At 37.2% G+C, this 13728-nt stretch overlaps 1 protein-coding gene across 5 annotated transcripts in view; it reads right to left on the bottom strand.

Moving 5' to 3' along the window:
* alg8 (ALG8 alpha-1,3-glucosyltransferase) overlaps positions 1–12169 on the bottom strand; it is a 27180-nt gene extending 15011 nt beyond the window's left edge. For 2 of the 5 annotated variants that reach the window (XM_020509921.2, XM_048597616.1), the window contains exons 1-7: positions 12042–12169; positions 9376–9454; positions 7099–7292; positions 5332–5441; positions 4580–4647; positions 4319–4445; positions 2915–3018 (exon numbers count right to left, since the gene is read on the bottom strand). In XM_020509921.2, coding sequence (XP_020365510.2) covers positions 2915–3018; positions 4319–4445; positions 4580–4647; positions 5332–5441; positions 7099–7292; positions 9376–9454; positions 12042–12136 — 777 coding nt within the window. In that variant the 5' untranslated portion in view covers positions 12137–12169. Of the gene's footprint in view, positions 1–2914; positions 3019–4318; positions 4446–4579; positions 4648–5331; positions 5442–7098; positions 7293–7530; positions 7674–9375 lie in introns of all 5 variants that reach the window. The other 3 variants (XM_048597617.1, XM_048597618.1, XM_048597619.1) reach the window with 3 other exon arrangements.
* Between the last annotated feature and the right edge of the window lie 1559 nt (positions 12170–13728).

Raw genomic sequence — 13728 nt, 5'->3', positions numbered from 1 at the left:
TGCATCATCTATTACTACGGGTGAGGTGCCTGACGACTGGAGGGTGGCTAATGTTGTACCTTTGTTTAAGAAAAGTTGTAAGGAGAAACCGTGGAACTATAGACCCGTGAGTCTGACTTCGGTTGTGGATAAATTGTTGGAGGTGATTATAAAAGATAGGATTTATGCAAATTTAGAGTGGCAAAAATTGATTAGGGATAGTCAGAATAGTTTTGTGTGATGAAAATTGTCTCAAACTTGTTTGAGTTTTTTTGAGGAAGTTACCAAAAAGATTGATAATGGCAGAGCAGTAGAATTTCTTTATTTGGATTTTAGTAAAATCTTTGACAAGGTTCCACATGGTAGATTAATTAGTAATATTAGGTCACATGGGATTCAGGGTGAGCTTGCCAATTGGATACATAATTGGCTTACAGCAGGAGATAGAGAATAATGGTGGAGGGTTGCTTTTTGGACTGGAGGCCTGTGACCAGTGGTGTTCTACTGGGATCGGTTCTGGATCTTCTTTTGTTTGTTATTTATATATATATAAAGGATTTGGATGAGAATATAGAAGGCATGGTTAGTAAGTTTGCAGACAACATCAAAATTGATTTCATAGTAGACAGTGAACAAGGTTTTCTAAGATTACAAAGGGATCTTGATCAATTGGGTTAATGGGCTGTAAAAAAATGGCAGATGGAGTTCAATCTGGATAAATACAAAGTACTGCATTTTGGTACAACAAACAAGGGCTTATACAATTAACGGCTGGGCCTTGGATAGTGTTGCAGAACAGAGGGCCCTACGGGGGCAGGTACATAATTCTTTGAAGTTTGCATCACATATAGACAGGGTGGTTAAAAAAGGCGTTTGGCACACTTGCCTTCATTGCTCAGTCCTTTGAGTAAAGGAAGTCATGTTGAGGCTGTACAGGGCATTGGTGAGGCCTCTTCTGGAGTACTGTGTCCAGTTCTGGTTGCCCTATTGTAAGAAGGATATTATCAAGCTCGAGAGGGTTCAGAAGAGATTTTCCAGATGTTGCCGGGTATGGAAGGTTTGAGTTAAAAAGAAAGGCTGGATAGGCTGGGACTATTTTTTTAAAATGGAGCATAGGAGGTTGAGAGGTGACCTGATGGAAGTTTATAAAATAATGACAGGTATAGATAGAGTTAATGGTAGTTGTCTTTACCGTAAGATGGTGGATTTCAAGACTAGGGGGCACAATTTTAAGGTGAGAGGAGAGGAATTTAGCAAAGACACAACAGGCAATTTTTGTTTTTTCACACAGAAGATCGTTTGCATGTAGAATGAACTTCCTGAGGAAGTGGTGGATGCAGTCCAATTACAACGTTTAAAAGACATTTGGATAAGCACATGAATAGGAAAGGTTTGGAGGGATATGGGCCAGGTGCAGGAAGGTGGGACCAATTTTGTTTTGGAAAACATGTTTGGCATGGACTGGTTGGACCGAGGGGTCTGTTTCCAAGCTGTATGACTCTATGATTACTATTGGATCAAAACAAATTGTAAGGGAGCTGAATTTATATCAGTAAAGATCCTGGTACTAATATCCATTATTCTGAAGTAAGAGATAACAAGGTGTAGAGCTGGATGAACACAGCAGGCCAAGCAGCATCAGAGGAGCAGGAAGGCTGATGTTTTGGGCCTAGACCCTTCTTCAGAAATGGGGGAGGGGAAGGGGGTTCTGAAATAAATAGGGAGAGAGGGGGAGGCTGATAGAAGATGGAATTAGGAGAAGATAGGTGGAGAGGAGACAGACAGGTCACAGAGGTGGGGATAGAGCCAGTAAAGGTGAGTGTAGGTGGGGAGATAGGGAGGAGATAGGTCAGTTCAGGGAGGACGGACAGGTCAAGGGGGCGGGATGAGGTTAGTAGGTAGGAGATGGGGGTGGGGCTTGAGATGGGAGGAGGGGATAGGTGGGAGGAAATATTGTCATTACAATGGTTGCCAACATCACGCATTGTCTCATTCAGAAGCTATTATGAAGCTACCACTTCTGGCTGATTGTGTCATCAGTGCTTGGAGGATGTCAACATGAAAAGGTTTTCAGGATAAACGAGTGCCCCCCTGAAGCAACAGTACATAGGAGCTGTAACAATGTATTAGGTTGGACTAGGCAAACAGTAAATTTGAAGGAACAAAAACAAAGTTGCTGGAAAAGCTCAGCAGGTCTGGCAGCATCTGTGGAGGAGTAAGTTTGAAGGGACTTGACAAATAACTCTTTACGGCAAATGTTTTGGGTCATCCATCTTCTTCATAAAGTTATTAGGTAATAGTACCTGACTAAGTTGCTCGAAGGATGGTGCCTTCTACTATTTCTGTACCTAAATACTGTAAATAATGCAAACAGCCTTTAACATGATTGCTGCCTCTTTCTGTTTAGAAAGCACTGCTGCCTTTGGAGATAGTGTTGTAGAGTGCCAAAATAAGCACTTCTTGTACCTACCACATGCAGTAGCTGGTAAACTTCATCCATGAAATTGAATCCCTTACTGTACTCTCTTTTGTTTGTCCAAATACTCAATTTAGTATCATTCCTCAACTTATTTATGGTTTCTTAACCTATATATAGCCTTCAAGGCCAAATTAAATTTTGCCCCCATATACAGCATTTAAATTGTGATATCCTTGTAAATATTTTCAGCAACCCTTTATGAATTACTCCAGATATCCCCCAAAACATCAAGTATACATTCCACACTTGGGACGATATTTGCATGGAACATATTACAGGTATGATAATAAGTTTAATACTGATGTCTTCTAGTATTAAAGCAGAACTGCGCAATTCTCCACAATAGTAATAAAATGTGCAGAATGGGTGTCAAAGAACATCAAATATACATCTCAAATGCAGTAAAATAGGAAGTGCAGAATAAAGTGTTTTAAATTAATTTAAGCTCATCTTTACCATGGATATGAAGGGCCCAAAGGAGATAGCAAAAACAGAGAAGACTATAAACCCCAAGGCAAAAAGACGGGAACAGCTGAAACTCTTCCACTGGATAGATCCACCTTAAAAATAAACAAAAGAAACAATATTGACAATTGATGAGTTTAGGATATTGTGAAAGAAAATGTTTCAATAATTACAAGCTAGGCAATGACAACAAATAGTATGAGGTATATTGAAATTCCAAAAGGTAATCCTCACAATCGAGACCACTTTCAAAAGCTAGATGGGTCCAAACATATTTGTTCTTAAAATCATGTGAAATAGGTAGAACAAAGATGTTCATTTAAACATAGATTGGAGACATTGGGGTTGTCAATTTGAATGTGTTGCCATAATTGCATGAGAGACAGCTAAATTAACAATTGAAAAAGTTTAATGATTAATCCTTAACAAAACAAAAAAAATTCAAGAGATCAGCAAAAGAACATCAAATGCCTATTTTTATTAACCCTAATATTGAGTCAGAAAAAATATTATTGGCAAGTAAATTCATGAAAGGGTAATAAAGTTAAAACTAAGATGGAGGAGAAAACTATTTTTACACACATATTAGAAGGGTCTCCACTTTAAACTGTATCCACTGAAGTTGAGGTATTCACAACATTGAAGGGAGAATTAGTGTAATATATTTGAGGAAACATATAATGTGCTGATTTTCTATGTTGTACTCCTTAAACTAGGTTGCAACGTTATACTTAGTATATGAGCTGGAATCAAGCAAAGCCAGGCTGCCTCAGAGACACAGAGATAAAGACAGTGTAATTTTCTTGAATTGGTCAGCATGTTAAAGTTCTTCTTTACAAAAAGATAAAAGCACAGGAATAAATGAATGGAAATGCTAGAAGGCAAAACACCTTTGCATAAACAAGTGTAATGATTTAATAAAAACCATAGGAATACAATTTCATCAGAAACTAAACATTCGTATTTTGAATCCACATTGTGGTATCAGAAACATGACTTCTTTTACCGTTCTGTTACTAAATTATAATAAATTCCTCTCTGAAGTCGGCGACTAAATTACTCAGTTATACCAAATCACCATGATGCCCTTGCAAGACACCAAGTGGTGAAAACACTGGATACTGCAATACAGGAATTTTGGGATTGTTTTGGCTGAATTAATTTAATTTGGCCTTTCCCCATCTGTAATTATCTTGTGATCATTTCATAAAGGGCACATCTGATTAATGTAATTTTCTACTCCAGTATCTTGTTACTTTTTCTTTTCTCCCTTTTCAGCTTACCTTAGCACCAATCTCTGTAATTGCACTCTGTTTTACTTGTGAATGCAAGTACTTTAAAGAATAAAAGAAAGTTATATCTCATCTCAAATTGGTTAAAAAAAAATTTAAGTACCTAGCTTGTTCTCAGTGAAGCAGTATGAACGTAGTAGGTAAATACCATAGGCAGGAGCCACATAAAGAAAAATGTGCTTGAAGTTCATCAGGATTGCAAAGAGTAGCGCACTTTCCAAATGCCTTTCCTGTAATAAAATCAAGTATTTCAAGCATTGTGTTACTGATTGTTTTTTGGTTATTTCTAAATCTGTTCACTTTTCAATCATTAATATATACCACGAGTAAGCACTGTGGAATTATACCGAATTTCTCAAGTCACCTGAAACATTCTTGCAATGGAAAGAAGCATGACACCAAATAAGAAGCCATTGTATTGGAAGTGAATATCTGAGTTTGAGTTAAGGAATCATATTTTGTGTGTATGGGTGAGAGTTAAGAGAAAAAACATATACATGAATTAAACAAAAATAAAGGCAGCATTTCTTTCTCAATTCTCCCCACATCACATACCACACAAATCTGAGAAAGGAAATCTATTCTCTGGCCTCCATCAACACTTAAGAGTGAATCTCCCCCTAAACTTTGATCCTGTAGCACTTTCTAAAGTTATTTCTGATCACTTATCTGGAATTCTGGACGAGTTGTAACATTCTATCATTCCAAGGCACCACACAGCACTGCAAGATACCATAAAAGAATATTCAAAACTAAGTTAGCAATGGACACACCTTTTCTCAAGCAATAAAAGATTTCAAAATTGTCAGAAAAATAAAAGACAAATAAAGTCCTCCATATGTTTAAAAAAAAATTACCATCACAACCCAATGATTTGCCAGTAATAATTTAAAATGGTATTTTCACAGCAATGTTTGCCCACAGCTTCTACTATTATAGAATAGATTAAAATTAAACATAAAAGTGGAAGCCTGTAATAGTCACTAACTTAACTAGATGGGAACAACAATGATTATTTGCTGAAGCAAAGAAAATGAAGCCAACTTAAGGCATTAGAATCTATCAAATGTTACCCAATAGTTGTTTTAAAAGATGTACTTTATAATGCAAGGATACGATCAACAATCAATAATCCAAAGTTCCAAAGTAACAGCACTGCAAGTATAAATGCTGGTCTCTCCATTATTTCCTTTGATTCCTGTCTTCTATTGACACACTTACAACACCTTAAAAAGAGGGCAAATAAAAATATACTTATTGGTCATACAACTTTTTTTCTACCCTGAAAGGGAGATAATGTAGTGCGTTCACACACACACACACACACCTTTCATTTTGAGGTCATGGGTTGAATTGCATTATAATTGGAGTTACTGTGTAGACAGCAAAACTGATGGAAACAAATTGCAAATGAGGGATTTTCCTTTGAAAATTATGTTGCTGCAGCTACTGCAAAGGTATCATAAAAGTACATTCTAAATGTAACATATCTAAATTAAAAGTTTCTTGCAATATTAATCATCAGCCACTGTAAGCTGCTGATGTTCTTTATACTAAATTAAAAGACTTTCTGGCTGCAATCAGAAATGCTACAAATCACTTAGATAGAAGGCTTTGGTTTTGGGTTGCTTGCTAAAATGACAATCAATCAATCACTTTTGATTCTGTACTTTTAAACACAAAGTTAATTCCACTGACAACAATGTAATGACTTTCCAAACATTTAAACATCACGCTGTTAAAAGAAACTTTTATTAATACTTGATATATTTTAAGTGAGAATTCATAACAATTAACGTATGTGGTATTGGTCTACTTTTCTGCTTACGTCTCTATGATCATGCACCATTCTCAGATAAGGGGGGTGTTGATCAGTTCTCAATCTCCTAACAACTATATCCTTTAGCTAGCTGCAGGATATGTGAAACCTATGCAACATGAAAAATACCTGGACACTCCTCCAAATTCCCTCTATAATATAATAACTGACTGGTAAATTATTAATCAACCAAGAACAAGATCCACAACCCAAGCTACAAATCTACTCTAAAATCTTAGATTATTATTAAATAGTACTTAAAACAATGGATGCTAATTAGTCTTTTTTATAATGCATTATCCTCACCCACATTCCTATAGCAAAGAAATCAACGTGAATTGCGCATTTCCTGTTAGCTTTGACCAGGCACCAGGAGCCACAATTTTATCCTGTTTGCTCTTTCTGTCAAAACACCCGCCAAATGCAGGCAAAGCACTCCTTACTGAGGTAAAATAAATGAGTTGCAATGTATTATTTGAGTCTGACCTTAACCTTTGTGTGAAAACTATGCAGTCACCCCGCTGGTTGACATGATTTGATTACAACTAGTTAAAGTGGAATTCCTCCAATAGCTTAATGATTAATACATTGCCCAGTGTGATACTGAGCCACATAACAGCCCCACAGCTCAATCTTATCTGGGTGAGTTAGACGATTTCAGCTTGGACAGGGCAGTACCATTGGATATAGCATTACTGGGTTGATCTGGAAAGTGCACATGTGGACAATCGATGAGGACATCATTGAGCTTCACTATGTTTAAGAAACACTTTTCATAGTTGAACAGATTACAGACATAGAAGATAATGTCCATTTGGGGCCTGGTATCAGAGTTGTTCTAGTAAATATAAATCCAAAAGAGTTAGCACTTCAGCACAGGATGGGAAAATACTATTTTTCAAAATCAATACTTTAACATTTAGTGATCTTTCATTTCTCAGAATGGGTGGTTTTACAATTATTTTATAATTTCTGATGTTTAATCTTTCAACTTGTTATGCTTGTCAAACAATAAACAAAGAACACTGTATTTTTAACATTAACACATAAATATTAAGACATACTCCAGTACTCCATAAATAAATACTATATCCATGATGATGACTGAAAGTCGCTGAAATAGGATTGTTGCATCACTGGCATAATTAAGGTTCTGGATGACCAACATTTCCTTGTCAAAATATTGTGCAATGAGAGACAGTAGGTATTCAAACCATGCAAAAAATGGTGGATAGTCCAAAGTCCACTGTGAAGTTGCCTAGGTACAGAGTAAAAGAGAGAAGGGAAAAAAAAAATGTTATATTTCACTTCATAATTTGTAATTACAAGTCAGCATTTTGGATCAACGACAAGATATTAACTTGTATTAATAATGTACCAATAACAACTTTTAGTAGATTTTGGTTAGATTATTATTGCTAATGGCTAATACCATAAATGATAGCATACAAATTTATAACATGATAAAGCAGGTACAGGTTAAAATTTTAACCCACTGTGTGCATTGTACTCTGAAGAGTTTGGTTATTGATTTCTGCTTCACTGCTCTTTCCTTGCTCACTTGAATTTAACCTCTTTTCAACTTTTCATCCACCTTATACCACAGATTCATCAGAAATAATTACTGACGTAAAGGTTTCTGCAGGGAGTTAACAAAGCAGACAGGTTTTATTACAATTCATTTATGAAATAGCCAAAACAATGTATGGGCAAATACAAGTATGTTTTATGCTGGATCCGTAGGCAATTTTTAAACATATAATCAGATCTTTTCTTTCATCAAGAATAGAGTAAACCTATTGTAGAATGACACGAGAAATTGATGTATGTGCCATTATTTTTGAAATCTAGGATAATGGAAGATCTGTTTGTATTCACCTGACAATTTCCCACTTGCTCAAGGGGTGTCAACCAACTTTACGACGAATGAAGGAGGTTTAAAGGACAAGGGATAACTGGATCAGGACAAAGAAAAGTTGTGCAGTCTCCATTTTAAGGTCTTTTTTATATTACTTGGATTTTCCACTATCCATTTAATATATTAAAAAGTCTTACAGCTCAAAGATGCCAATGTTAAATTCCTACGTCTCACATTTAAAATGAAAATAAATTTATGCAGGTAGATTGATATATTGTAATGACTTCGTCCTGCCATTAGAGTCACAGAAGTGACATTTTTATGGTAGAGAAACCTCTACGTTCCAACTCAAGTTTGATGCTTCCTAAATTGATGTAAATTTTTCTACTTAATTATTAAGAATTTTAAGATCGAAGTTTTATAAGATCAAGGACATATGCATTGTTTTAATAAGCAGACTGACTAACAGTGGCATTTAGTGCTCTCTAATCCTGCTGCAATTGAAAACCTGATTTGAACACCAAGGAACCAGCCATATTTATGCATTAGCAGAGTAGATGCAGGAACGATACTGCTGATGGTGGGGAAGTCCAAAACCAGGGGTCACAATCTAAGGATACAGGGAAAACCATTTAGGATTGAGATGAGCAGAAATTTCTTCATCAAGAGAGTGATCAGCCTGCGGAATTTGACAGAAAGCAGTCAAGGCCAAAACACTGCATGATTTCAAGACGGAGTTGGATGTATCGCTTGAGTTGAAAGAGATCAAACGATATTGGAGCAAAGCAGGAACAGGCTATTGTTGATCAGCTGTAATCATAATGAATGGTGGAGTAGGTTCAAAAGGCCAAATGGCCAACTCATGCTCCTATTTTTCTGTTTTGGTTTTAAAACATTCCATGCTTTACCTAATCAACTGGTAAAATGGTAGTACGCCTTGCTTTAACTATATCACGAGTGGTGTGATCAGATTCATTATTCAGCCATAAATCAGACAATAAAATCTGCAGATGGTTTACTGGGATGATAAAGATCGACCGTTAACATTATAGGACTGAGTCACAAAGAAATCATTAAGAAATTTCAATTTGCATTTCATCCTGGCAAAGGAAGAAGACTTCAAAGAAGCGTTTAAGTTAGCAGACAGGCTGGGAATGATAAATTCAGCACAGTGCATCAAGTTAAATCATGGTGGTAATATAGAGGGCACAGGCATACTTAGGATTGCAGCTTTCACATAAAAGTACTTAGTTCATGGAAAAAAATTCTGGAGAACTAAAATGTCTGGAAACATTAAATAAACAATTCGATATTATGATGAATGGGAATATAGATCGTCCTCATGAATCAAATAAAATGGGCTGAATAGCCTTTCTCATCCACATCACATGGGCATGGCAGAAATAGCCAAATTATCATTTGACGCAGGGCACCTTTACACTTTAAAATTAATAAACACTACCCATAAATCAAAAAGACTTACTTCATAATACCACTTTGAAATAGGTAAACTGTGAGTTATTGCCAGCCAGTTTCTGTGGACTTCAAAGTCTGTTGAATGACTGCAAATGAAATAATCAAATAACAGCTGTACACGTCATGGATATAGATGTAAACTTCTGAAACACAACAGCTAAAATTATAACTATACCTAATCAGTTGTTATTACTTAATAGTCATTACTACTGCAGAACACTGACATCAATTAAATTGGAATCATAGCAACCAGAGTAGGCCATTCAGCTCCCCACCATTCAATGCGATCATGGCTAATCAAACGCTTCAAAGTCTTTTACCCACTTATCCCAATTAGACTGCACGCCATGAATTATAAATTCTAGAGGGCACAGATTGGGAAGGAGCTGTCAAATGAGCATTCAGGAGATTCTGCAGTAAATTTTATGGACGGTACACACTGCTGCCATTGTATGTCAACAGTAAGGAAGTGAATGTTGAAGGTGACAGATAGGTTGGTTGCTAATCAAGTGAACTGCTTTGTCCTGGATGGTGTCAAGCTTCTCAAGTGTTGTTGCAGCTGCATTTATCCAGGCAAGTAGACAGTATTCCATAAAACTCAGCACTTGTGTCTTGTTGATTGTGGACAGTCAGTGAGGAGTTACTTGCTGCAGAATTCCTACTCTCTGATCTGCTCTTGTATCCACAGTATTTATATGGCTGATCCAGTTCAGTTTCTGCTCAATGGTAAACAATCAGAATGGTAACTAGCCATAATTAATATTAACAGTTATTATGAAAATGACAGCATTAAAGAATGCGAAATCCCAGGATCAGATGGTTTTCAGTTCAGGATTTTAAAGAATCAAGTGAGAACATTACGAACTATCGCAACTTGTAAAGTTATTGACTCAGGAACTTTCCTCAAGATATTAAAAAACATGTTATTCTGCTTTTTAAGAAAGGCAAGTAAATGGATAAAACTGCAGTAAATGGATTTTGATACTAACAAGTACAAGGTTATTGTCTTTTATCCAAAAGAAAGGATAGTTCAGAGAGCTTTTCAAATGGTGAAAAGTCAGAAACTGTGGTCCAAAGAGATTTAGAAGTTGATATGAATAAATCAGTAAAGTGTCATGTACAGGCATTAAAAAACATTAAAAACAGGATCCTTTAGGTCTAGAGGATGAGAATAGGAGTTAGATGCCATGCTACGGTTGTACAAACTAACACCAGGGGTACTGTACTTAGTTCTGAGCACCACACTAGAAAACTTATGCTAAGCGCAAGCCTGAAAGGAATGTGGAGATTTGGGCATCAAGGGTTAAATTGTGAAGAGATATTGTTGTAATCAAAGTTATCAAGACATTAAGAGGAAACTGATGAAGGAGACAGTTAGAAAACTAATTCTGTTGAATGAGAAATGGTAAATGTAGTTGGTAGTATGCTACTCTGACAGATAAACAGCAAATGGGCAGTTCTGATGTGCAGTTTGCACCAGAAAGGTCTTCCTGGCTGGATATAACTAGTTTGGGTGGTCTTCTTCAATGATAAGACTACACTCTTTCACAGCCTCAGCAAGGACTACAATTTACGGAAGAAAGGAAATAATCTTAATCAATGAGAAATCTAGCATGAGAGGACTTAGATTAAAAATTAGATCTAGGCTTTTTAGGAGGGAAATTGGGAAATAAGTCTACATGGAAGGGGTTATAAAAGTTTGGAACTCTCTTTGGTAGTTTGATCAATTACTCATTTTGGATCTGAAAATGAATATACCAAAAAGGTATTATAGGAAAAAAAGCAGGCATATGTAGTGACATCAAAGATTAGCCATGATGGCTCAAGGGTGACTCATGCTGCTATTAAAGAAAGGCTTAAGGAAAAACTGAAAATACTCAAATTACATTTCAACATTATTATATGCATTATAAACAAATTACAGTTACAGCTATTTCAACTCTTGATGTAGAGTAAGATCTACTCAATTTGGTTCAAAGGTGCAACCTTTCATTACACCACGGTGATCACTAGGTAAATGTAGCTAGCAGTGTGCTACTCTGACAGATAACAAATGACCTGCAGTTTAACCCAAAAAGGTCTTCCTGGCTGGATATAACTAGTCTGGGTGGTCTTCTTCAGCACTGGCAATGACTACAATTGACTATAAGCTACAGAAGAAAGAAAATAATCTTAATCAATGCAGGAAACAACCGCAGATATTTTCTACCTCTGGAATAGGTGGGACTTGAACACAGGTCACCTGGCTCAGAGATAGGGACACTACCATTGTACCACAAAACCCCCTAGCGAAAGATCGTATTACTGTCTTATTTCTAACCCAATTTACAACATCCCAACAATTAAAAGCTGCAGGAGTGGGGGAAAAAGAACTCGAAAAATAAACAACAGATTGAATGACGACGTTGTTGTTGCACGAATGTCCATCCTTCTAACATTTTGTTTTAACGTCAGAATATAATTCTTAAAAGCGTGTGCCTTTGATTTCAGTGAGATTTATCGAAGCCTCGCTTTTTCAAAAAAGAAAGCAACAGAATATTCGCCTTTAAACCGCAGCAGCTGCACCTCTAGGCCCCTCCTCACACCACGAACCGTCCTTGCAGCGGGGAAACACTTTTTTTTACACAAAGAAAGAGTTTCATAATTAAGCCCCTAATCTGGGGCAGCTCTTACTAAGCAGGGATAAGCAAACACTTTAACAGGGTCACACCAAAAACAAGCGGCACCATCCAGCTCCAGCTCCAGCTCCTCTCACTGAGCGCCGCCATTGCCGTTTCACCCAACTTTATTTAAACTCAGGCAGCAACTCCTGCAGCAAAGCTACTCATTGAGTGAGTGAGGAGAAACTGAAATAGCTTTTCAATCTCCATTTCATTGTAGTTAACAAGTTGATGGCAACCTGTCTTTTTCCTCTCTCGGAAATGACATTGACGGAATATTCCATCAAGATTTTTAAAAGTTTCTTTTAAATGCTGTATAAATTGTCTTACAATCCCAGTGAAATAAAAGGGTGGTGGGTTAGGGCTGATGATTTGCCTGTGCTGGCCTGAAGACTTGATTCTGTGTCTCATAGCAGTGACAACAGTTGGTTAGTGAGCAATGTAGGGTTCTGGTTTGCGATCAGTAATTTGCTGATTTTCAGGCGGTTCTAATCACTCCCAGATCCCTGGTTCTGACACTAGATTCATTTAGGAATGTGGAATGAAGAAAGCAGTAGACAGGTGTTTCAGGGCAAAAGAATCACTACGTATTTAAATACAAAAGGTAAGTATAACACAAGAAATAAAGGCAAATGTAATAAACAGTGAAATTGACGCAAACTATACAGAGGACAGTAATTAAATACATATTAAATTAAACGCAGGTTAAACACCATTATAAGTTAAACAGTAGTTTTAATCACAGAAAACTTTAATCAGACTTCCTACCCTTGGGGTTCCTGCACTGTCACCACCCGCCTTCCCCTCCCTGCTGGCTAGGTTGGAAACTTTGGAGTCTCAGGAGTTTAAGCTCACCACTGTGGAAAATTCCTGATTTTGAAGTAGGGATGACCATGCCTGCTTGCCAAACCCAGTGACTGCATGAAATCTATGGACTATTGTAGGCCTTCAGGCTGGGTTGAGTCCGTTGATGCAGTGGAATGTGTATTCAATTTATCGGATGAATGCTTGGTTTCCCTTACTTTTTGGTGGTTTTGCGGGCTGGTTTTCATCGCAGGATCTGTCTGAGGCCTCCTAGTGTCAGTTGGGTTGGTGGTTTTTGGAGGTTGTCAGTTCTCAGATCTGCTGGTTGTGGTTGGTTGCTGTTGGTTCCCCTGGTGTGGAACAGGCCTGTGTCGATAGGTTTCGGAATTGCTGTTGGGATCCCTGTTCGAGAGGTAGCTGTGGGGATAGCTCTTGGGAGCAGTAGCTCTTTCCAGTGAGATCGGGGCCTGCAGTTATACTAATTACAGGCCTGATATCTACAGGCCTGATATCTTCATGCCAAATCTGCACTTGCCATTGTGTTCGTGGTGTTCACTTTGAGGTCAGTTGGCTTCCTGACAGTTAAGAGTATGTGTGGATGTACTTTGATTGAAGTTGAAGGCCCGATATCTCTGTGAATGACTATTGAATGAATAATGAAAGTTGAATGGTAATTGTATAGATTTTCAGATGCCTGTATTATATAGCCCCAGGTGTAAAAGTTAGTTCCAGTCTAGTGTGTTAGGTCTGGTTGTTTGTTCTCTTAGGGCCGAGTTGTGAAATGTATTTTTGGGTTGAACAATGGTTCCAGATGGCCAGCTCTGTTATTGTGTATTTTTCCTAGAGCTCAGCCCAGCTGCCACCCCTTTTAAAAGTTTTGAAAAATTCAGGGTTTT

This window comes from Rhincodon typus, chromosome 6, assembly GCF_021869965.1.
Source record: "Rhincodon typus isolate 14 chromosome 6, sRhiTyp1.1, whole genome shotgun sequence".
In the NCBI taxonomy this organism is placed as follows: Eukaryota; Metazoa; Chordata; class Chondrichthyes; order Orectolobiformes; family Rhincodontidae; genus Rhincodon; species Rhincodon typus.
This window is presented reverse-complemented; position numbering and strand designations above follow the sequence as displayed.